Raw genomic sequence first — 24,802 nt, 5'->3', positions numbered from 1 at the left:
ATTTTCATCTTTTATTGGAAATAAAACTTTTAAATAAACATTAATTATCACACCAAAATGAACCAAGAGAAATTTAATATTTGTATTCGAACACATTCAAAATGCTTTGGTATTGTTGAGGCACTAGTGCTTTATTTGGTATGTATGGCAAAGTCTGTGCACATTCAAAGCATACACTATTAAAGTATGCCTGCAAGGTGAATAATGGCTTAAGAAAATTTAACTTTGAACTTTTTACTATTATTATCTTCATTTAGACATGTTGTCTCCAGCAATGGAAACTTCAAGCATAACTCCTTCTGTTTATAGTGTCCATGCATTGACCCTGCTTTCTGAGGTAAATACCTCCTCAAGTCTAATAAATGCTCTTATATTAATCTTTTATATCGTGGAAAGCTTGGGGAATGAGCTTTGCTGGGAAACAGTGGTATGAGTGCATACTGGTTCCTGTCATATAACAATAAAACTTTGTTGTTAAGCTAATTATAAATACTCAGTGAGATGGATGAGAAGAAAAGTGTGCCGTTTCAGATGTGTAGTACAGGGAACTGTTGTGGTGACCCACTTCATGTGTTTTAGTTTTATGTGTTATTTACTGCTGATAATCACAGTCAATCTGTGGATTTTTTTTTTTCTTTTCTAGATTGCTTTTTAGAATGATTTGTCCGAGAGTTAATGCTTCTGTATTTTTAACCTCATTTTGCGTTAACAATTAAGGGATATTTTTACTTTGGTTTTTGTGTAGTACTTGAAATTTGATCACCTCTATCATAAACTTGAAGATTCAGTGAAGGACATCATACAAAAAAAAAATATATATATATATATGTATATATATATATATTAAATAACAAGCAGTTTGGGAATTCATGGTAACGTAACTTCCTCACCTTTTGTAGGTTTTGGCTCATCTCTTGGATATGGTTTTCTACAGTGATGAAAAGGAGAGGGTTATTCCTTTGCTCGTAAATATTATGCACTATGTTGTTCCCTACCTCCGTAATCACAGGTATGTTTACAATTTATTCAATTTGTATAGATCTCTACTACCAATTAAAATTTGTTGTGTTTGATACTTCAGTTGAAATAGGCATGATAAGGATTAGATATCTATTAAAACTTTATGTAAAGCAACAATTTTAAATTGTTTCCTGTTGACTTTTTTTTTAGTGCTCACAACGCCTCCAGTTATCGAGCCTGTGTTCAGTTATTAAGCAGCCTCAGTGGGTATCAGTATACAAGGAGAGCATGGAAAAAGGAAGCATTTGACCTCTTCATGGATTCCAGCTTCTTCCAGATGGATGCTTCTTGTGTTAACCAGTAAGACCTTCCTTTATCTGCTTATATCAGTGTTTGTTTCAAATTTTACATAAACCTTTGAACGAGACAGTGTATGATGTGGTCCAAAACTTCCCAACAGGTCTCTGTTGAGAGAAATTAGAGGGATGTCGTGTGTTTTAGATTACCATTTAAATTATGAAACTTGCCTACCTAAGCTGTATTTCTTGTGCAGAAGTCTGTTTTTTCAATTTCAGTATTTTTCTGAAGTATTTTCTCTGAGAAAAAGAGGTAGACATTTTATAGTTTCAGATCAAACTGCACCAGGTAAATAGTACCTATATAGCAGAGAGCTTGGATTGCAAATTGTAGCAGAAATGGACCTGTATTAGTTAAAATAGCAGAAAAAGCTTCCTGTAATTATTTCTTGCTTTTCTGATTTGTATATAATCTTTCTCTTTTAGTTGGAGAGCTATTATGGATAATTTGATGACACATGACAAAACCACATTCCGAGACTTGATGAGTAAGTATTTATTGATGTAGTAGTGACTTCTCCCCAATGGAAACATTTTTAAAAAAAAAAAAAAAAAAAAAAAAAAAAGGGAAGAATAAGCATCTTGAAGAAAACATTTGTTCAGTGTTGATTTGAGTTTGTTCAAATTATTCAATTTTTTTCTTTTTTCTTCAACTATTTGTTTCTAGTGATCTGTAAATAAGATCTCTTGAAGTGAGAGAATTTGAGACCATCCCGGAACACAGTGAATTTTGCCTTTATGACACAGTTCCCTAAACAGAGCAATTTTTTTTTTTTTTACATGTGACACTGAACTCTGCTTAAGGAAAAAAATGATTCTGCACATTCAAAGCTTATGAGCATCTGTACGTGAAAACTGTCTTTTTAAAAAAGGTGTCTGGTCTGCCTCCCAAAGACTCCAAACCCAGCTACGCTGTGTATAGCTATGAGTTTTCTTTCAATGTATATTTTAAATCACTATTGTTAAAAGCACAAACTGCAAAAGTATCTTCTTAATGACTGCTTTTAAGCTATGTTAATGCAATGGAAGTAAGAGTTATTTGCTACTTTAAGTGGAATGGAAGGGAAATTTGATGTTAGTCTCTGTGCTCTTCGTTTTGTGTTTCAGCACGAGTGGCTGTGGCTCAGAGCAGTTCGCTCAATCTGTTTGCTAACAGAGACGTAGAGCTGGAACAGCGCGCTATGCTCCTCAAGAGATTGGCTTTTGCAATTTTTAGTAGTGAGATAGACCAATACCAGAAATACCTTCCAGATATACAAGGTCAGTAACATCGTAGCACTTCATGGAGTTTTGGAATCTGATTTTTGACTGAGGGATATTTGTATCACAGGGTAACAGCAGGTACATTTGTCCCCCAGAATATCTGTGTGCAGTACTGTTTCTGTGGTTGAAGACAAAACTTAAGCAGATTTTTAGAACTCTTTCAGTCTGAAATGGTTACAAAGCACATGAACTTTGATTAGCAGTTCACTTACCTAGATTATTTCACTGATTTGTCATTTTATACCTTGGTTGATGTCTTTGGGCACCTGAAAGGTGCTTTTTGACATGACAGCTGCTTATACCTTGAATACTAGGGATAAATACGAAGGCTGACCTTGAAGAGCTTTTGAATTGTTGACTTCTGTAGTGCTTTTTTTCTGCTTTTTTGATTGTATGTCCTATTTATCACTGAAGGTACCTATTCCACTGACTTTTTTTAAATGAAGAGATTGGGAATGGGGTCTGCTTGATTTTCTAAGAAGATGCAAATAGTTACAGCAGCTTCTTAGGTATATTGTCTGCTACTGCTGCCAAGATGAATACCTTAGTCTCTTCCTCCGTATAGAAAGTCAGATGCATCATCTTCCTCATTTCATTTGTTCCAGGACTTATTCTTTGAAATATCTTTCCCCTGTCAATCAGTAGCTGCATTTACTATGTTCAGGATACAAGATGCTTTTCAGTGGTCTGAACCGCAAAGTGCATGTGTTGGCTTGACTGATAAATTGCTTTGTTTGCCTCAGTGTTGAATGCTTAATGGTACTTATAGTTAAATGTCAGTGTGTTACCCCTGTGTAAGATTAATTTACTGTGATGATGCAGCCTTTTAATAATATACACTCTAGCTGTTTGAGCCCTTTTTGTTTTATTTGGAATCTGTTAACTCCTCTTTTTAGGATTAAAACTGCAAAACTCTCAGATGCAGTATTGCAGTAATGTGGAGAGCTTGATTGAAAATACACAACTGCTATGAAGTTTCTTGCTTTTGTTCCTTGCTTTGTGAAGGTTCCTTTCTCAGTGGCTATTTGCTACAGCTTTATTCTGTCAATGTAAAAAACACTGAAGCAATAACATGGCAGATACTTAAAGAGTAAAAGAGGGAAGAAAATGCAGGTTGGAATTATTCTGAACTGAGAAAACCTTCTTGGCTTTTTGTTTCAGAAAGGCTGGTAGAAAGTCTCCGTTTGCCACAGGTGCCCACCCTTCATTCCCAAGTGTTCCTGTTTTTCAGAGTATTGCTCTTAAGAATGTCCCCGCAGCACCTTACTTCGCTTTGGCCTACCATGATCACTGAACTGGTGAGTTGCAGTTAGCATACGTGATTTGGGAAAGTAGTGCAACTTTGAGACACAACCCAATTCCACAATGTTTAAAAAAAATTCTTCTCAATAGCATGCATGTAACTGGAAGCTGACTTATTTTCATAGTCCATATGTCTATTTTTTTCCATTTTTCCCAGCCAAATAGAACACATTAGCTTATATTACTGAAGTTCAAATGTCCCCTGAGTTAAATTTGCCTTTTCTTTTATTGTTCCCTACTGACTCCTTCAAATTCTGCCCATGTATGCGTACCCAATCCAACATTGCCAGTCCCTCTGGCTGCTTCCCTGCTCATTCAGCCTTCTTCCTCCAACGAGGCTGAGAAGCTCCTTAAAGAAGGAGTCAGAATCCATGCCGTGTCGGCAATTAGTGCTCATTCAGATCACGTTGTGGCTGAAATATTGTAACTAGCTTTATACAAGGCTCTGTTCTCAGCTTTTCTGTTTCTCATTTTACTCTGCCAAAGACAGGAGAAACACCTGTTTTCAGAGCTGCCAGCTATGGAGCCTCCAAGGTTGACCATTTGACATGCTCCTCTGGGTTTTGGGAAGAGGAATGGTGGAGTGCTTGGTGCATCCTGTGGTCCATTTAGGCTGTTAATAAAGTACTTCCTAAGGGGCTGGCTAACACAAATTACTAATCAGAATAATTGCTGTGATTTGTTTGGTATCTGTTGGTGCCTACTGTAGACAACTAACCACAGATTTAAGCAATAGATGAGAGAAGCTGTATATAATATTTTAAAAAAACAAGTGCATTTTTTTAGCAGTACCTGCATTGAATTTTAAGCCTGTGAATAGTGCAAGTATTGGAAATCCCATTTACCCTGTGAGATCTGCTAAGAGCTGGGAGCAGCATGGCTCTCCTATCCTTGTGCTGTCCCCTGGTGTTTATGCAAGCTACAGCAGTCAAGGAACTGCTTCCAGCAGGCAGCACTGTGTTATCTCCAGGAATTCACACCTGAGCTTAACTGCTTCTTTGTGATTCTTTATTCTCATTTCCTTCAGGCCTTGCTCTCTGCTGGGCTCCCTTTCTAAGAAGTGGGAGGAATTAGGCTCTGAGAGCTTCCCTGGCCATAAGAGAGCCAGGTCCTTGTGCTACTTGAGCTGTACATGAGGGATGGATTTCAGAGTGCCATTGTCCACTCGTAGTTCGGTGGGCATCATCCAGGAATGGAAATAAAGCTCCAAACAATAGTTCCTTTAGGGCTTATTACTCACACTTCCCTACAGCATCTTCCTGGGTTGCAGTCTGTAAAAAATGGTATTAAAATAGAGCATTTGATCTTCAGGTACAAGTATTTTTACTGATGGAACAGGAGCTCACTGCAGATGAAGACATTTCCAGGTAATTTATGAACTTCCTTCTTTTTTAGCTTATTACGGGTCTCCTGGCACATTGATGGACAGATGAGCCATTCTTCAGAGTAGTTTGTCTTAGAAACAATTGTCAAGCTCAAATGAAAAGGACAAGTGAAGAGTGTTCCAGTCTGACTGCAGTACCAGGAACACATTGTTCAGGGCAAAACAACAACAACAACAAAAAACAACAACTGTTAGCTTGCTCATAAACATCTAGGGTAAATCATGTATTACAAGTATGTTAGTTCTTAGTGTCTTCCTGGCTAAAACGACCCTGATTTGCAATTAAAATACACATGACATGACTTTATAGTTTTTCTGTGTTATGCATATATTTAGATTAAGATTGTGCCTTTTAAAATTCTATTAAAAAAGTGGTTTCTTTTAGTGTTAGAAAGACACAGAGATTAGGCAGAGCTTTTAATTTTGTTGTATTGCCTATTTCTATCGCACCTACCCTCTGTGTAGTGTGGTCTAGTTTCAGTCAGTGTTAGCAATAGACTCAGACTTCTCAAAAGAACAAGAGGAGTCGTTTGCCCAAGTCTTGTTGTTCATTTTTTTCCTAGCTTTGTATTCTTTTGAAGAATTTTCTCTAAAATAAAGTAATATCCACATAACGAGTGAGTTAAAACTCCCTCTTAATCTGGATGACTGACAGGAATCAGATACAGTTTAATATATTTTTATTTTTATATCTATATAAACGTTTTATTTATACACACACACACATACTAAACTCCAGCCATAGCATAGACTTGCAACGTTCTGTTTTGATTTATGCATGTCAAATTGTTTTGGTAAATAACAGTTGTGTGTTCGTAAAGGCAATCACAGAAGGAGGATCTTCCCATGATGACTTACCTGTCTGCGGTACTTTATTTTAGGACTTCTGGCCCATCCGTTGCTGGTCTAGAGACAACATACACAGGAGGAAATGGTTTCTCCACATCCTACAACAGCCAGAGATGGCTGAACCTGTACTTGTCTGCTTGCAAATTCCTGGATTTGGCCCTAGCTTTGCCATCTGAAAACCTTCCTCAATTTCAGATGTGAGTAAAAGATGCTATCGTCTAGGTTTCTGGATGTTTATCTGTGCCTCTTGGTAAAATTCTCATGTTTAAAATCTGCATTTTCCAATTTCTTTTCCCTTTCTGGTTTTCATCCAGAGTAGCCCACAGTCCAACCCCTGCCAATGGCAGAGTGGCCCCCAGAGCAAATGACACTGCCCAGCAGATGATTTGAAGCTGTTTTGATTTAGCTGTGGCTTGAGATTCTCCACACCTGCGAGCTAATGAGTAATAGCAACTTAAATCAAATATTTTGTTTTTCAAGTATTTAGTTGCAGTAATGTCTGAGAACCCAAAGTACACCCACGTGTCTCAGTGACTAAGTCATCAGATCAGATGACAGTATGATCCCAGTATGATTTCACTTAAATTAACTCCTGTGTGAGCTGACTGGAATATGCAGCAACAAACCTGCTTGTAGAGGGGGCTCTCCAGGTTGGTTTAGAGCAGCAGCGTTCATGCATGCAAACTGCTTGCACAGTGCCTCTGCACTCCTATTCCGTTTGGAAAAAAAAATGAACATAGAACAATGCTGAAGACTGCAAAAGTGAGAAGCAGCACAGGACAAAACCAAGTATTTCTTCTCTTCCTTGATGCTGCATGGTGGAGATATTTGGTCAGCTCTGATTGACCTGGCATTCTAAAGATCCTTGTGGGTGCTAGAAGGTGGAAGGACTTGTACACTGTCACTTTGTGACCTGAACTATCCATAAATCTAAAGCTAATCTAAAGGTTCCTTGATTTGTTTTATTTTCTGGGGGTTTCGCTCATAATTCTTGCCAAGCTCTCTGTGCTGTCCTAATCTCCACTATTAGTCAAACCAGTTTTATTAAGGTCATTACCGTGCCTTTCTGGAAAGACAGCCGTCATGCTGAATCATGCTGTCCCTTAGAGTTCTCACAGAGACTTGGACAGGAGCCCTGAGGACGGAAACTTCAATTTCCTGTATAGTTTATAATGCAGGTAGCCAGTCTTGGCAGTGCAGTGAGCAGAAGGGGAGGGAATGGTTTGTTTTATCCTTTTGGCCTGTGAATAGATAAAATAAATTAATTCCTCGTATCAACCCAGTATATAGAGAACATCCGGCATGTTATTCAAAGTATCACAAATGCACAAGTGTTTTAAGTAACTTACATGTTTTATAATTTAGAGTCACTTTTGGTTCCCTTGCACATAATAAAGATGCAAGTATTATTACTTCTGGTTTTGCTGAAGTATTTTTCCCTAGATACTTCAAGAAATACTAAAGGAGAAAAACAACGCTACCTTTCTCAGCCATGTTCCCTTCCGCTTTTCAGAGTGTGGCTTCGCTATTCCTGTCAAATATTGGCTTTTGGTTTTTGTACCTTTTTCTTTGATAGTTAACTAGATTTCCTCATCCTCTCCTGTTCTTAGATCCAGCAGAAAAGGCTGCGTGTTCAGTAAGGATAACGTCTGCTTGTGTTATCTCATGACAGGTATCGCTGGGCTTTTATTCCAGAAGCATCAGATGATTCAGGCTTGGAGGTACGAAGACAGGGTACACACCAGAGGGAATTCAAACCTTACGTGGTGCGTCTGGCAAAGCTGTTGCGAAAAAAAGCAAAGGTACGCTGCTTCTATCCGGCTCTGCTTTTCAGTGAGAGCTTAGTGCTGCAAGTTACTGTATGTCTGAGTGTTTATTTCAATGGAGAATGGAAAGGAGCTTATCCAGCATGGGAGATTCCTGCTGGTGTAATCTCAGGCCAGCATCAGACAAAGACGTAGGTAGGTTTATTTAACAAAAAAAAAAAAAAAAAAAGTCAGTGACTTTGAATAATTTTTTCTGTTCACTCAATACGGGGTGAGATGACCACGAGGTAATGAATACGGATTTCCAGGCCATTTCTTCTTGGAGCAGAGGAGGACACTGTCGCATGTAGCTGTGTTTTTCTTAGAAAATACTGTTTCTGAGCAAAGTGTTTCAGTTGGCTTTAATTCTGCCTCGGGGCGCTCTGACTAATGCTCTGATTCATGCAGTGGGGTGTTTCTTAGGCTCTGTTGTCTGAGGGGAGTGTGCTTAAAAACCTCCTTCGGCACTGCTGGCCATAAACAGAACAACCTGACAGTGCTGTCATTGTTTAGTAGTGTCTTGGCCCCATGAGCCCCTCTCTGCCGTTCCTGGCCAACGCGCTCTTGGGGGCCAGCAACTTCCTGCTGAAACACGGCACCCAACCAACTGCACAGCCTTCATGGCAGCGTATGATTTCCATATATGAAATGCAGTCTGAAAGTTCTCCTCTTTCCTTCCACAGGACAAACAGGAGGACTTTAAGACGGTGGTTTTGGAGGGATTGGAGATGGCCAAGCATCAGGTGAGGGTGGCCTTTGATGCTTGAGTTGTGAAATAAGCTCACCATAACACCATCACCTCGAGGCCCTGGGTAGCATTTGACTTTCTGAACTGAAAGAGAGGAGTCTTTTTAGAGGACAAAGCGAGCTATTTTTGAAGTGAAGTAATCCTAAGGGCCCTCATCTTTATAGATGGCTCATAAATTTACTTTTAAGTTGGTTTCCTACATGAATAGATTGCAAAAAGTTAGTTTTTTGTTCTAAAAGGAATCATCTTCACGAATCCTTGTGAAATAATTATGCCAAACAGAAAGCAGGCATGAAACAATCCCTAACCCAGTCTGTGTCAAATTAACTGTTGCTTTTAGTATCTGAGGAGGTAGCGGTGTTGGCAAAGATGCTGCTGTGAGGAAATGGCTTGGACAGATTGTATTTCATTGCTCAGAGGCACCAGCGGTGTTTGCACATGCACCCACGCGGCTGACTGCCGGGTACGCTGCTGCCGGCCGCATGCTGGAGCCGCTCCGTGCTCCTCGCGGGGTTGTACAGAGCACAGCGGAGACCGGTACCGAAAAGTCTCTCTTCCATGAATCTGATGGGAAAGTTTTAAATTACAAAAATTAGCAGTTTCTGTAGGAGGCATTGTCAACTCTGTGTTGGAATGTAGTCTTTATTTTGTTCTAGCTTATTTTGCAGCCTTTCTTTTCTAGAAATACCGTAGAGAATAAGCAGTATAGCTGTAATAATTGTTTCCTGTGACAGGGAGCCAAACAACCAGACTGAAATGCTGAATGTGTTCATATTTAATCTAATTGCTTTGTGAAACAGATGTCACAGGCTCCTGAATTGGAACAGACAGTTGCTTTTATTTGAAGGACAAAAATTGTATTTGCTAAATACCATTTCTCGAAGAAATCTGCTCAAAGGCTGTGCCATCACTAATCCTTACCATATGCTCCACTCCTCTTTGTTCTCCCTTCATTACTGAGCCTGCTCCTTGGCATCAGGGCCCACACCCGTGGTGGCTGCACAGCCCATGGGGTTCTTGGACCCAAGAGCAGCTGGATGTTAGTGCTCAGATACTTCAGCATGCAGACGTTTAAGGTGACCCTGAACAGTTGTTATACCAGGACACTGACTGCAAGCATTGGGTGTGTGACCGCTGCCTTCAGTGGTGGTGCTCCTGAAGTTCTTTCCCTTGAAATTCTCCCCGTGAAGTGCAAGGTGTGTAGTCAGGGGCTTGTGGGAGCACCTGATGAGCAGCTGAACTGGGCTGCATTGCGAGAACTTCCTGACGTGCTAGTGAGGTGTCTGCGCAGAGCCTCCAGATGTGCTAGTTATGGTATTTGAAGCAGCACTGCCTTTATTCTTCTGAAAATTTGGAACTCAAGCTACAAAATGAAAATGCTTCATTTCCATTCTAACACCCTGAGGGGTTTATTGTCCCTGCCACGGGCTGTAGGATGCAGCCTGAGGGCTGTCTCAGAAATGCAGCCTGCTTTACAGAGCAGATAGAGGGGCAGCGGAGGCAAGTGTTCGCCTGGTGCCGCCTCCAAAGGGCTCCAGCCAAGCGGTAACAGGGAGCAGATCTGCTCCGAAAGCTGCGCGGCAGCCTCTGTGTACTTTGTTGCTGGGATAAATAGTTCTAGGATAAGGAAAAATACTTTATCAGGCATTAGCCTCTTATTTGTGCCTGTATTTCTTGTTTTGTCCTGCATTATTTCCTGTTTCTCTCTATTTACAGAAAAACCCAGAAGAGGACAGCTCAGGGAAAACACTAAGCTGGGAGCCAGGCCACTTGCTTTTAACCATCTACACTGTTCGCAGCATTGAGCAGCTCTTGCCTTTCTTTAACGTACTCAGCCAAGTTTTTAACAGCAAAGTCACAAGCAGGTGTGTTGGACACTCAGGGAGCCCTGTCCTTTACCCCAACTGCTTCCCGAACAAGGACATAAAGATGGAGAACCTCAAGCAGTTCTCCAGCAAAGCGAGGCAGAAGATAGAAGAAATGGTGGAGAAGGATTTCCTTGAAGGGGTCATAAAAACGTGAACCAAACCGGTTCTGTTCAGCCTACATGTAATGTACCTATTTAAAAGAAATACTGTATCTTTCCCGGGTGTATAGTATTCTTTTCTTACTTTGTATGTAATGAAATACTTAATGTTGTATTTAAGTTAAATATTTGTAAATAAGAGTTCTGGATGTGGCCTGAATCAAGTGTAATTATTGGTGGCTCATATTGATTACGGTGCCTACTATTTACAGTACACATTTTGTTGTCTTGAGTTCTGTCTTAAAAAAAAAAAATCCTAAAAAATACAAGGTGCACATTTTTTTCAATTTGTTTCCAGTTTATTTGTCTTTTTTTTTTTTTGATCTGTTGGAACTTGTGCTTATTTCACAATCTCCAGAAGGCCATGCTGAGAGTTAATGCAGTTAGTATCTTTGTCGGAGGTAGATAACTGAAAGACGTGGACGAGCAATGCCTGTGTATTCAAAGTGTGCCATCCCGTTAGCTCAGCCCCCTCACACTGAAGGGGAGTAGGAAAGGTCACAGAAATCAGACTTAAAAAAGCAGTTGCAGTAATAGTGTTTATGATCATTTTTAAGCCATATGTTAAGTTCATATAAAAAAAAAAAAAGCTATTATTGCAATAAGACGTATTATTTGCAAACACTCTCTCATCGTGGTGTTGCCGCTGAAGTGAACTCAGGCTCCAGCCCAGCACAGCCTTTGGGTGTGGGGGCAGCAGAGGAGCTGTTTGTGCAGCAGCCATCCCACAGCCCTCAGGGTGGGGGAGCCGGCCTTCAGGCACAGCCTGACAGCCTGTGGCTTGGGGAGGGGGCAGGGAATTTGTCACAGTAATGCTAAAATATGAATGCAGCAGTTAGCCTACGAGAGTCATGGTAATCAGTGAAAGCTGGTCCCTTTTAATTAATCCCTTTTAATTAATCTGAGTACCAGCTGCTGAATGCTGCAGTGTCACTATGTACCTGTTACTGCCTCATGTCAGAATGCAGCCCGTGCCTGGCTGCTGTAAGGCTGAAGGGAGCCTCATCTCCAGTGAGCCTCCACTGGAGCTGCTGGGAGCTGCGCTGCTGGCAGTGCAGCAGGTGGTTCATCAGTCTGAGGGCTGGAGCTGCAGCTTTGCTCTGGACGTGAACCACCCCCAGATGCTGAGCTGGTGCTGCCAGCAGGTCAGTGTCAGGCATTGAACACCCTCCTCTCCCATCCTCCAGCAGTAAGAGGTAAGGTGTATCAGAGGTAAGAAATAACCAGAATAACGTTCTGCTCAGTTCTGATTAATCCTTGCAACAATCAAGAAGAGTTCAGTACATCCACATTAGCCAATGGTAGGAAAATGATTATTTTTAAAAAAGTCATTTTATGAACTTCAGGTGCAGTCGTATTGTTATAGCGGCTGGGGTGGTGCTCCTCTTCCACCGGCGAGGTGGTAAACGGCCAGGCTTACTTCATGGGCAAGGGCATCAGCATTCTCCTGTGGAGTATTGTGAAATTAGTTACACCGGTGTCAGGAGTGGGAGTTTAGAATAAATTTAGAATGAATATGCAATGCTACAGCCAGAGCACTGAACAGTTAGTTCATGCAAGTACTGTTTTTCCCTTATTTCTGTGTCATGTTGAGGTGCCTTCATGACCGTGGTCATGAAGATGGGGGTGTGAGCTATGACTGTTTTAAGAGCTTTGGGTGGCAACGTTTGCAACTTTTAAGTTCACATATGTTTTAATTCTTAAGGGCATCCAAAGTTTGCTTTGATTTTTTTTTCTGCCTCTTAAGAAATCATGCAGTTACTGGCTGCCTAGGTAACTTTTGTCTCAATCCTCAGTTCTCAGAAGGTTGACTTTCTTTTCAAAATTTAGCGTCAAATCTGCCTTTGGAAATATCTGCCTTTTAGAGTTAGATGTTAAGAACATTAAACATCGCTTTTATAAATCTAAGAAAATCTGAAGAGATCTTCTTTTGATCACCAAGTTCTTTGCTAAGTCTGGTACCTGTTGCATTTGATGTAATTACCATCCCCCAGTGCTTACACACAAGTTGTTTAAGTTCTGACCTGCGTGTCTGCTTCGGCGTATATCCTAACAACATCTTCTGTTCCCGACGGACGGACAAATGCTCGTGAGAACTTGTACTTCTTCACCAAGGCATCGATTTTCTCTTGTAGCCCTGGAGGTGTAACTGCCCGTCTTTCTGCGTCTGTTGTGTCAATAACTTGTCTGTCGGCAACCTGCAACAGAAACAGACTTCCTGGATTGCCCTGAGGGCAGAATGAAGCAGGCCACTGGTAAGAGGGCTTTAGGCTTTGGTGTGTGGCACTGTCGGAACCAGAGCACAGTTTGTCCCATTGCCTGTGGCTAACTTAAGGACAGTTCTTCTAAGTGGCACAGGAAGAAAAGTCCAGCTGCTGAGCGAAAAAACAGGACAGTTAAATTTTGACCTATAGCAGAGCAACACTTGAGCCTGTCTCTCTCACCCAGAATGCTCAGATCTTGTCAGCCACAGGCAAAGTGGAACAGAAGTACTGATTTACAAGGCAGGATTCTATCTTTGCGTAAGCGTATTTCCAAGAAACATACATAACTTACCTGAACTTTGAGCAGCCGGTTTGGGAAGTCGGTGTAGAAGGCATCCCACTGGTGCACAGTCAGACCTTTCAGGGACAGGATGGCTTCGATCACCAGCATGTCTGAGATGGCGTCACCCACTGTCTGTGAGCAGGGAGGAAAGGGAAGAACTGGAGAACTCAGCAGTGCAGAAATGAAGGCGTGATTTGATCAGTTAGTTTCCACATGAAGAAAGCGAATGCACAGCCAGCCCATTTGTCTCGGTTTGGGTAGGATTTTCTTTTTCTCCTGTTTTTCTACACACTTTGTTTGTGGTAAGGATAACTGCAGCACACTTGTGCAACTTTCCTAGTGAGAACCGGCACCTCACCTCTGTTCTGGGGTTAGGATGCTTAAAGCTGGCCCCTGAAGTGTGACTGGGCACTACTCCCAGAAAAACACTGGCTGTGCTAGGACACATGGGAATCCCCATGGCTGCACAGACAAGGGAGTGTCTCCACCCTCCCCTACCGAAAACATCAGCTGAAAGATGAATTGCTATTGAATCATAAACAAGTCCCATACTATCACCAGGTTCTCCTGCCATCCTATTCCCTCTTTTGATTCTGAACCCAGAAGCCTACGCCAGACTAAAGCATTCTGCATCCATTCCCGAGAAAGTTTTACATCTTTCTGAAGACTGCTACTGCCCCTTTCCTCTTGCTTTCCATCATGGCACGGTACTTCCTGCTCCAACTGGCCCTGAACAGCGTTAGCCCCATGACTGTCCCTATAGTGATTTATTTCTCTCAGCTTTTACCTGATTAATGAGGTCAATTAGGTTTTCAAGCACCTTCGCTGCTTCTCTTTTTGCATCATCTTTCTCATCTTTTGCCAGTTGTCTTATTGTATTTTCAGCAGCTTTGCTGAAGAGCACCTAGAATTAAAAAAAGAAAAAAAAAAGAAAAGCTTGTCAAGACCAGCCCACATCAAGGAGGAAAGCTGACATAGCAAGGGGGAAAAAGAAGAAAGCCTTCTCCCACTTAGGCCAACCCAAATAATTGTCATTAAGGTTTGCTTCTATGAATTTGCTTCCCCCCCACAGAAAAGGCAGTGGCACTGCTATGATAAAGAATGAAGGCAGAAAACAAGCCTGCTCTCAAGCAAGGAGAGAAAAATCTCATTGATAACTGTAAGAAGACAGTGAAAAGAACTCATTCTCAGACTAATTTGACACTTTGTGTATGTCTTGGCTGCAGAGATGATGCATTGCATGCTCGTACTTACTGTCCCGTGTCCATTTGCCTCAAAATAAACACCAACATCAAACTCCTGAGCTTTGTGATGCAGGTGTTTCACTCCAGTTTTGACACAGTGAACAGGCACCTATAACACAGAGATATACAGAGAATATAAACAGTGTTACAGACTCACTCTGGTCAGCAGATGGTAACTGCAGCTGAAGTGACAAACAAATGTCACAAATGAAGTGACAAACAAACTAACCACGCTGCGTTTCACAGCTACTGAGCTTCCAAGAGCTTAAATTATCCGTTACTTCAGCAAACTGCACGAAAAAAAGAGGATTTCATTTCTTCAAATGGAAATAAAGGTTGATTCAAAAACAAAAACCACAACCAAGGAAATCCTAATTTTGTTTAATTTTTGCCAAACCTTTTTTTTTCTTTTAAAGTAGTGAAAGCTGACTAGCATTTTTCAGCTCTGTTCTTCCAAATCTCCTTTCCCGCCACTAATGTAGTAACTGCTGCAGGTTTTAAAGAGTCATTTGTTTTAGCCGAGGTTAAGCTTTCCTAATGATCATGTTACAGTAACACTTACTAGAAAAGTAAACAACATCAGCAGAACACTACCAGGAATAAGTTAGAGAATACCTGCAGTGTTTCCTCAAGGTACCGTGTTGAACTCCCATTGGCGTAGGCTGTTTGTATTACTGCCATCTTCAACGTCTGTCCCACCTGAGCAAACCAAGAAGCAAAGCACTTTACTGTCCCCAGGCATGCAGTCAGAGGGGGTAGGACAAATGGAAGGAGAATCAGAAGACTTGTGCAGGTCTAGACCTACGTTCTCCTACAGACTCTTAAAACTCCTGGGTATCAGGGCATTAGCTCACACATCAGACACCATCCACATGTTTAAGACAACAGGAATCTTATTCAAGTCTTTGTGTTTGACAGTTTTTGTGGCTGGCTTGAAGCATCACTCCACTCAGGGACCTTGGGCTCTGCAAACTGAGCATCCATCATTAACACCAAGACTAGGAGAATTAGGAGAATTTCTAAAAAAGCATGTTTTTTTTTTTGTTTGTTTCTTTGTTTTTTCCCCTCTATTCCCTGGGGAGGATGGATGCTGTGCTACGGATACTAGTTTTAGAATGATGTCATACAAACCCCATGACTGTCATAAGTTCTCATGCAAGTAGAATGCTCAACATTTATCCAGTTTCATGGAAGCACTGAGTACTGAACCCAAAAAATAATGAAAGATATTAAAATAAGAAAATGGAAAATCACTACGTTCAACACAAAGTGGAAAAGTTCTCTCACTAAGAAAAGCTTCAAGGTTCAAATTTCAGTGCTCAAATAAAAATCTGGAGCCTGGGAGTCACAGTCTTATAAAAAGTAACATTTTTGCCATGCCAACGAGGTACAAAACATCTCTTCAAAGCGGGTTTACTTTAGGTATATGTAAAAAAAAACACGTGGGTACAAACTAACACAGCTCTTTTCAAGTATTTTACACTTTTCTCTATTTAAAGCAAGGGCATTCAATTCATACGTTAAAGTTACCTTGGCAAGAAGTTCTTTAAGGAAGATACTAATTAAAGTTGCTATTTTATCTCCATCTATGAGGTGAAAATGGCCAGCTGTGTCCGTGTAGTAATACACAATTCTATCTGCATCGCCATCGAACGAGCAGCATCTCTCATTAGGCTTCATGTCTAGCCCTAGTGCACAGAGTTAGAAATGTGAGTTAGAGATGGGAAAAAAGGTTACAACACGTTTAAATTAGCCCCAGTGCAGATCTCGTCCAGAAATTGGCTCTGTGCAGACACACACAAAATCGATGGTCAAAAACTGATACTGCTGTTACCAAGAAGCTTGCAACAGTGACGCTGTACTAAATGGCTACAGTTTACTAAACTACTATAGTTTAGACTTCTTAATTGTATTCTGTTTCCACCAGACAGACCCGTACCGCCACCTCGCTCCCGTTGGGACCCGAGGCGCTGTCCCAGCAGAAGGCAAACACACACCCATCAGCGACACCGTCACTGCAGTAGAGTTGCGGCAACAGACAGCCCGCAAACCCCAACGCTGGTAAAACAATCCCACTCCAAAGCAACCACCAGCAACCCTCAGAGCTCAACAAAACCTGTAAGTGGATGTGGTGGCCTGAGAACACCTCATGCTTTGCTGGCTCGCTATTCGATTTATTCAGCAGTGTGTCTAACACATGCAGAGTGCCAACCTCAAAACCTTTCTAGGCTTAGTGCCAATACAGAAATGGCTAGGAAGCAGTCACCGTATGACAGAGCACATGGAAATGAAATGCTCTTTTATTAAGGTACACCTGGCTTTTCTTCTCCAAGATGCTGACCAAGACCCTTCCTTGTGTTAACCTGAGTTCACTTCTCAGGAACATTGCATCTGGCCATCCCTAGGCCGATTTCAGAGCCCATTAGGAGCGTAGCTCAGAGCTCCAAAGGATGCTCCGCACCCTGCAACCCCTTCTTGGGGGAACAGACTTAGCACACAAGCAGACCAGAAAACCCACCCACGCTGCTGACACCTTTTGTCCTGCGAAGCGCAGGAACCCCAAACGTGCCTGCAAGCAGCATGCAAGGGGGCAATGCTGCTGTACCGCCATGTCCAGACATGGTGAACAGCTGAGGCGAGGGTGCAGTTGTTGACTGGAGAGCCCGGTTTAGCCTCAGGTAATCTAATATTCAAAGCAGCCTCTGTTCTCCCACTTCGGGGATTTTCCTTGCTGCTCTCTGCAGGCAGCTGGTTCAAGTCATCTTCCCCTGGGTGAGGTCAATCCGTCACTTTGCTGGCACCAAGGAGTTAATTACGCCAGCTCTTTCTCAGGAACCTGGGGAAGCCTCTGCGAGCCCAGCCCACAATATCAACATTTCCTGATAACACATCAGGAGATAAAACTAAGCTCATGTCCTCGCTGATCCTTGGGCTCCACCAGTTTAACATTCAGGTCACGTATCAGCCCATCACAGATCTCCAAACAGTTTTGACCTAGGATTGTGCCCAAAACTGCCAGAGGATTCCCTCTTTCCATCACACGAGCAGAATCACTCATACAGTCACTAAGTAAGAAAGCAGGGAGCTCAGCTCACCTGTAGCTGCTACACCCTGCACTTTCAGATCTGGAGAGGAGATAAATGGATGTAAAAATACTGACTACGTACCTTTAGGTGGCTTCTGGTGAACTTTTACAAAATCTGCACCGCACAAGTGATTGAGTTTCTCCTTGGTTCCGTCATTATAGATGTGAACTAGCACCTCCTTTGGGAGGTAGGGCTGCATCTCCGACAGCTTCAGGGCTCCGATACCATTGGCACAGTCAATCTTCAGATGCCGCTGACCCTCTCCAGAGCCGGGAGACTTGGCACACAGGAAGAAAGGCAAAGGGAACTCATACCCGAGTGACACCATAGGCACCCTCACCACACCCAGAAACGTGCTGAATTCCAAATTTCAGACCCAAACAGGCTAACAATCAGGAGATACCCATTTCGTACACTTGCAAGAAGACAAGAACCAGTATTCACCTTTTTTATCAGTTCCATAAAAGCTCTGGATAGTTTTTGGTAATAACCTTCCAGCGTTGGTTTCCCATACTGCTCCCGGGTGTTCTGACAGCAGACCACGTAATGTAGCTGTGGTGTGGTCACCAGACCATAATCTAACATAAAACAAAGGGCACAATATTCAAAAACAGAACACTGAATTAATTCATCCTTAAAAGCAGTATGGTATTTCCTACTCTACAGTAACCAAACACAACACAGGAAACACACAAGAAATTTTTCAAGTTCTGCTAAGAGAAGATGAACCCCCTTGCATTAAAGCAATCCAACTCTTCCGAAAGAAGAGTGTTACACACAAAAGTGGAAATGGCATCAGGGCTGCTGCATTAGGTCTACACAGCAGGGTCACATTTACACAGAAACCTGACATCAGACTAGAACCACAAAAGCTCAACATACCGTGGTACTGGCCACCCAGAACAGAGACACCATCTATTACCGCCTGTGAAAGCTTCTTGCTGCTTGGTCTGGAAAACAAGAAACACAGCTGATAACCTTTACAGGAAACACTTGTGTGGTTTGGAAAGGAAACGCATGTGGAAGATGACTATGAAAAGCAGGTTTCCTGCCAGTGGACTTAGATTCAACATGAAGAAATCCATACCTTTCTCTACTGAAGGGGTCAACAATAAAAAAAAAAATTGACAGTCACTAGACTAAAGAACTGTGGATATGAGTAAACTTCAAAACACACCTGGATGTGACATGGTGCCCACAAAACAGAACACTAAAGTGTTCAATTCAGAAGCAGTGCTAGGAAGTTCTCGTAATTATCAGAGAAGCTAATACAGCAACAATGTTGGAACGCTTCTGGCACTGATTTGTGATGATAGCAACCAACAAAGGCCCAACGTGGCTGCTGGGTGCTTAGCTCTCTGCAGCCCTCAGGAACGAGCTGCTGGCACCTCTGTAAAAGCAGCATACACCTATTTTGTAATTACCTGGTGTCTCTACCAAGAAACACTGAAGCGTCTTTTTGCTGGTTCACTGCTGCTTTTTGGCAGATCTCAGTTAGTGTTTTCTGTAACTCTTGCTCCTCTGCATTTGCTAGTTGGGTGGCATATTCTTCCCAGGAAGGGTGCAGCATTTCACCGAGAGGATCAACCAGCTTCACACCATTATCTTCCTTAGAAGGAAACAGAACAGAACATACTAAAAGTGGGAAACTTAAAAGCTCTTTGAAGACAACTGACACAAGGCTTAATCACATTGCTTCTTTAAATATGCAATGTTTCTGGAAAGCCATAGCTTAGCTATTTATTCCGACCTCCAACAATCCCCCAAAGTAATATAAGCAGTATATTAAGTCACAGATTCCCCCTCCCTTATAATTTTGGCATCAAGTTCATTTGACATTAAAATGTCTTAAGGAATACTCCACAGCAACAGCAGTCTAAGTGTTTGGTTTGAAACTGCTGCATTTTACTTTTTTTTTTTTAAATACCAGATTTTGCTCAAATGTTCATCTTCTCGAGGGTACTCCTGGCCTTGCCCATGTTACAAATTTCCTACATTGCAGCATTTACTTTTCCACATGACAGCAAACGAACTCTCCCATATTTTCGAGGAAAAGCAATGTTAAACATGCCACAGATCATATTTCAAGGAAGCAGGCTGAACACACCCCTTAAGGATGTGCAGGTACCTGCAGGACGTGACCTATGGGTACTTTTTGTTCCCATTATTGTGAGGGGCTTTGATTCCACCAGTGACCCCACCTGATGTCTTTTAAAATAAAAGCTTGTTCTTACTTCAGGATTGTGAGATGCTGTAACCATGACACCGATGGTAGATCCTGTGGCTCGGGACCTGAGAGCTGCCAGCAAGCCCATGCGGAACATGACGTGGTCGAGCTGCTCTGCCTTGCTGCGGAACCCAGCAGTGCCATACTGAAGGGTGAGTCCAGCAGGCTTAGGATGCAGTGCTGAGTATTTTTTCAGTGCTTCAAAATCCATTTCTAGAGAAGGAAACAGCAGAGATGCCTGTGAGAGAAGCAAGTCATTAAAGTTAGTTTCACAGTTTGCACTTCATTTAATTTTGAAGGCTACAGATATCTTAAACTGAGGGCAAGACAATACCATCAATAGCCCATAAACCCATTGGAGAGACTGTGAGGAGGACCACTACGGGAGCAACCCATGAAGGAGCCTCTGCTTTCCCAGTGCAACACTAGATAACCAGAGCAGAGCCAGATTTCATCAGATCACAAGACAATAAAGCAATTTAGCCGAGGAACTCTGAAATTCTCAGTTGTCCACTGGCAGGGCTCCCAGCAAAGCTCTGGCAAAGAGCTTCCCACTTCAGCATTAGCCACTCATTGCGTGTGACCACGGCTCCACGCACCAACCCCTGAGCCCTGATGCAGCCCGCCGCCCCTCTTCTTACCCTCGCAAATCGCAGGGAAGCTCCGGGCAGTGTCAGCGGGTATCTTCTTCGGGCTGCAGCTCAGCCAGGTGCGTGAACGCGGACAGAACACGACAGAACACGAGTCGCTCCCAGGACCCGTAACGTTGGCAGGCTCTGGGCCGGGGGTGCCACCCGAACACCCCTCCAGGAGCAGCCCCCGGGGCTCAGCCGCGTTGCTTGCAGGGGGGCGGCTCCCGGACTCACCGCCCTCAGCCGCCGCCGCCCTCCTCTTCCGGGCTCAGCACAGCCACGTAGCGGCCGAGCTCCGCCCGCTCAGCAGCCGGCGCTGACAGGACCCCCGGCGGCGGCTGCGAGACCCCAGCCCGCAGGCACAGGGGGTGAAGGAGGGATGGAGGCTGCCCCCGCCCCGCCTCGCCTCAGCGAGGTTCTCCCTGAGGCAGCCCGCGCGCCGCGACCGTTGAGCTTCAAACGGCGGCGACCGTTGGTGCTGCCCCCCCCCCCACCAACCCCAACGGCCGCCGGTGGCCGGGAGCCCGGCGCGCGTGCGCGCCCCCGCCCGCCTCATGGCGGCTCCTCTGAGAGAGGGAAATAAAGAGAAAAAAAAAAAAGGAGATCAGGCACGATAACCTCAGTTTTCTCCTGGTCTAAGATGCACGTATTCTGTTTATCATCTATAATCCTGAGAATGCTTCATCTCTTAGAGTGAATACGTGCTTAAAATAATGACAGTACCTCTATATACAGTGTGTACAATCATAAACACTTTTTTTATTCTAATATCTAATAATATCTAATAAATCTAACATCTAATATCTAATAAATCTAACATCTAATTTTGCTTTTAAACAAAGCGGAGGGGGGAAAGAAAGCCCACCTCACTCCATCACGTGTGAGCTTTGGGCACTATCTGTACTATCTTTTAGTGCTGTTGGCACCATTTCCAATATCCTTTTGCTATCATCTCATTATGGTCTCGTTACATTAATAGTAATTCTTAATAGTAGTTGTTCAACTCATTGTATTTTATGCTTATGCATAACGACCAAGCATGTTGGAAAGGAAAACACCTAAGATGAGATGAATAAAGTTTAGTGTTTCCTCTTCCCCCCCCCCCCCCCATATTATATGTATAATACAATGGATTATCATATTTAGATGTTATCAATATAATATGTAGATGAAGAATGTGACTGAAAAGTCTGAAGCAGCTGTGCTGTAAAGAACCACCAGCGGATGCCTTCCGCTTTGTCACTAAGCACCATAACTTGGAAATTGGTACAGAGCAATGAAACCACACTTACTGTTGAGCTGTTGAGGCTCGGCTGCTCAAATCTAAAAATCAAAGCACTCTGACAGCAGCTTTTTCATGACAGTGTTTCAGTACACTCTGCCAATGACTACAAAATTAATACCAATGATTTTTTTTCCAAATAAACCAAGGAAATTTTAATTTTTTTTTTTCATAAGGTAAAAAATGTGTATGGTTTCCTATTATGCAATGAGGCAGAAAATTTCTCTCCTCTTTTTGAATTCAGGACCTGCAGTCTGCAGCCGTGGCAGAGCTGAAGGTCTGGACAAATAAAGTTCATTTTTGTAGAAATACCTCTAAAGCATGAGAGCAGACAAAAATAAATAAATCAAAATGTTCAAGTACACTTTGTTTCCAGAACTGTCCAGAAAGTAAATTACATTTTTCATGGAGTGGTAATTCTATAACAGCTAATAATTCATTGCGATTTTTTTTGTTTGTTTAAAACATTGATGTGTCAGCATGTCAGTGCAGATTCCACATGGTCAGGACTTAAAAACAGTGAAAGAATTTGCATTCAGTCCTGTTTCTGCTTAAAAAAAAATTTCCTTTAAAGCAGCAAACCAAACTGATTTAGAAATAGGCCTTATCCATGAGATTTCAATCACAGGGAAATTTGAAAGGCAACATTGACGTAGACCAGAAAGTCTGTGCAGGAGAATGGTCAGACAATTCAGTTAGCGCTGTCTAAAGCTTTACTGTGAGCATGAGCATTCTTCATTTTTTTCTAAAGGAAGAAACTGCTGATAGTACACTCCAGTCATGATTCCTTGTAAGGAAAACCAAAGACTCATGACTTTTATTTCTGGATATGCTAATTTTGAATCCAGATAATGCAGGTCATGAGAGTGCTCACGAATGCTTCTGTTGAGGTTTGCAGAGGGAATCACTGTGTAGAAAAATAAAGGTTGGGTATCATTTGAAAACTGGTTGACAGATTAGAAAGTGTTAAAAAAAAAACAGAACAGTAAGAAAATACCTTCAGTTGAAATTAGTGGGTAGATAATGACTAGTCAATGACTTCTAAAAACTTCCAAAGAAACTGAGCTAGACAGTACTTAGTGAGAGAAATGTAGAATTAACGCGTTTGCTTCTCCTATAATGATGGAGCCTTTCCTCATAATATTTATTCATTTAGTAGACATCAGCTGGATGATTTGGAAGTTTGTTACAAAGAATAATGTATTACGTTTAATAATATTAATATTATTGATATTAATATGTGTATGTGTGTAATATGTGTAATATGTGAAATATGTGTATTTAAAAACATATTGGCCTGAAATATTCAGAGGTCTATATGGTATGTATAAAACAGCAATTCATTAGGTTTAATACACAAGAAGCCTACTAGCCAGCTGACTGATATTTGTAAGAAAAATACTTTGTCAAACAGCAGCCTATTTGTAATGTCCTGATATTCTCTCTTTGTCTAGAAAATGGAGTGCAAGTAACTCCACAAACTTTAAGCCAAACCATTGCAATGTATTGAAACGGCAGTTATCTTGCTGGGGAAGAATGAAATCTGATAATTTATAGGATTTTAGTTTTGCTGTTGAGTAACATTGAAGTATTGTAATCATATGTGAACTCATGTTTCTGCTTGTTCAGGTCTCATTAGAAAATTGTCATTACTCCACACAGGAGTGACCACTAAGGTTTCTCTTTGGTGGAAAATGTTCTAAAATTACCATTCTTTAAATGTTTTTTTTTTTTTTTTAATTTGCTTGACAATTTATACAAATTACATTGTGACCTGTAATGGATTGAACAGTCACTGTATGTATTTCCTAATTTTCCATTGTAATTTACCATTTTTCTGCTTAAGTTCTTATTGACACTTGTGACAAAACTCTGAACTGAAGGTACAACCACTTATTTTGATAACAAAAGGATCTGTGAAAACCATAGTGTAGGATATTTCATGTGCGATAACAATAAAAAAACAACAACACAAATACCTTTCTCAGATTATTTTTTATTTTCTCATGTATAATTAATATGACTTCTTAATCTGAGTTTCTAACCAAATATTACAATTTAGAAAAAGTCTTCTCCATCTTAAAAAATTAACTACTCTTAGGCTCACTAGGTAGAAATGTTCTGAATATTTTAATGCTTTTTCTCTCCTGTTAATCTGTTTGTTCTTCATTAAATATTTACAGTTTCACTTTCATCGCTTCTTCAGGCCAGGTATATGAGTCAGCCACGAAGCTGTTATAATCAGTGCTGTAAATCTGAGACTGGATGAAGGCTTCTAGGTCCTTGGGCTGAGGATAGGTGGAGGCAGTGTTATTCCTGTAGGCTTCCTCTGCGATCTGAAATGATATATTAAAATCCTAGTTAGTGCTCATAAACTATTTGAGTACATTTAACAGGACTTAAAAGTAGGAATTAGTAGGAATAGAAAGATGTCTTTTATCTGGACATTCATCTGTGAAAGAAAAGAAGGTTGACATGCTGGTTGACTAAGGGACGAACTGGGATAAGTACGTTATTTGAAAGCTTCCTCTCCCCGGGGCAGCTGGGTAAACTGTCAGTTACTGAAAGTCTATTCACATCCTCTCTGCATTTTCCAGTAAAAAACAAATTAATCCTCCTTCCCTGTGGAAAACCTGAGCTATAAACAGAACGCATCCCCTGTAGTTAGTTATTCTGATAGGCCAGAACAAGGGCTGGAACAAATGGGAATAGTGTCTGGATGAAGGGTGTGATTTACTCTCTCAACAGGCAACTGGTAATTAGGAAGGGCCAAAATCCTTTGAGTGTGCAGCTCTCATGACGGACAACTTGGGGACCAGTGCCCAGTGGAGGACAGTAGTTTGGGCTCTACAGCCAGCACTCCACTTTCACATCAATAAACAAACCCTTGCCATAGTTCCATCTCTTTCCTCCGTGTATTGGGATCAAACCTGGGGTTACCTTCATGAATTTATATTTACTTTAGAAGCTACTCTAGACCCAGATTGATGTAAATCAACTTGATCTTGTGTAGAGATGCGTTAGCTGATCTAATTAAATGCTCAATTACATAGAGAGAGCGGGAACAAAAGAAGTTAGAAAAGACTGAATT

The 24,802-nt window shown here is 41.7% G+C and overlaps 3 protein-coding genes across 11 annotated transcripts in view; 1 reads left to right on the top strand and 2 right to left on the bottom strand.

The window, feature by feature from the left end:
- Positions 1-10,980, top strand: part of DOP1A (DOP1 leucine zipper like protein A) — a 61,429-nt gene extending 50,449 nt beyond the window's left edge. For 5 of the 9 annotated variants that reach the window (XM_068678077.1, XM_068678078.1, XM_068678073.1 and 2 more), the window contains 11 exons: positions 258-337; positions 900-1,009; positions 1,171-1,320; positions 1,743-1,804; positions 2,424-2,576; positions 3,741-3,877; positions 5,193-5,248; positions 6,147-6,311; positions 7,787-7,916; positions 8,603-8,662; positions 10,384-10,980. In XM_068678077.1, the coding sequence (XP_068534178.1) occupies positions 258-337; positions 900-1,009; positions 1,171-1,320; positions 1,743-1,804; positions 2,424-2,576; positions 3,741-3,877; positions 5,193-5,248; positions 6,147-6,311; positions 7,787-7,916; positions 8,603-8,662; positions 10,384-10,689 (1,409 nt within the window). In that variant the 3' untranslated portion in view covers positions 10,690-10,980. Of the gene's footprint in view, positions 1-257; positions 338-899; positions 1,010-1,170; positions 1,321-1,742; positions 1,805-2,423; positions 2,577-3,740; positions 3,878-5,192; positions 5,249-6,146; positions 6,312-7,786; positions 7,917-8,602; positions 8,663-10,383 lie in introns of those variants that run through there. The other 4 variants (XM_068678079.1, XM_068678080.1, XM_068678081.1 and 1 more) reach the window with 2 other exon arrangements.
- An 845-nt stretch (positions 10,981-11,825) lies between these two features.
- PGM3 (phosphoglucomutase 3) lies at positions 11,826-20,913 on the bottom strand. The gene is made up of 13 exons (XM_068678082.1): positions 20,439-20,913; positions 19,805-20,010; positions 18,995-19,179; positions 18,453-18,520; positions 18,015-18,148; positions 17,652-17,847; positions 16,015-16,172; positions 15,100-15,183; positions 14,495-14,593; positions 14,028-14,144; positions 13,250-13,372; positions 12,718-12,891; positions 11,826-12,140 (listed from the first exon to the last, which is right to left on the bottom strand). The coding sequence occupies exons 2-13, from the start codon at positions 20,006-20,008 to the stop codon at positions 12,054-12,056; spliced, it is 1,629 nt and encodes a 542-aa protein (XP_068534183.1). The 5' UTR covers positions 20,009-20,010; positions 20,439-20,913; the 3' UTR covers positions 11,826-12,053.
- A 2,774-nt stretch (positions 20,914-23,687) lies between these two features.
- Positions 23,688-24,802, bottom strand: part of ME1 (malic enzyme 1) — a 173,240-nt gene continuing 172,125 nt past the window's right edge. The window contains exon 14 of the mRNA XM_068678068.1: positions 23,688-24,047. Within this exon, the coding sequence (XP_068534169.1) occupies positions 23,889-24,047 (159 nt within the window). The 3' untranslated portion in view covers positions 23,688-23,888. The remainder of the gene's footprint in view (positions 24,048-24,802) is intronic.

Source organism: Anas acuta, chromosome 3, assembly GCF_963932015.1.
Source record: "Anas acuta chromosome 3, bAnaAcu1.1, whole genome shotgun sequence".
NCBI lineage: Eukaryota > Metazoa > Chordata > Aves > Anseriformes > Anatidae > Anas > Anas acuta.
Note: the sequence above shows the minus strand (reverse complement) of the source record. Positions and strands in the feature narration are given on the sequence as shown.

Excerpts from the sequence above, each read along its gene's own strand:
- PGM3 (XM_068678082.1), bottom strand. The coding sequence starts at position 20,008 with ATGGATTTTGAAGCACTGAAAAAATACTCAGCACTGCATCCTAAGCCT. Across the intron at positions 16,173-17,651 it reads TCACCAGAAGCCACCTAAAG|GGCTAGACATGAAGCCTAAT; the intron begins GTACGTAGTCAG and ends TCTGTGCACTAG. Across the intron at positions 14,145-14,494 it reads AGGCAAATGGACACGGGACA|GTGCTCTTCAGCAAAGCTGC; the intron begins GTAAGTACGAGC and ends TTTTAATTCTAG.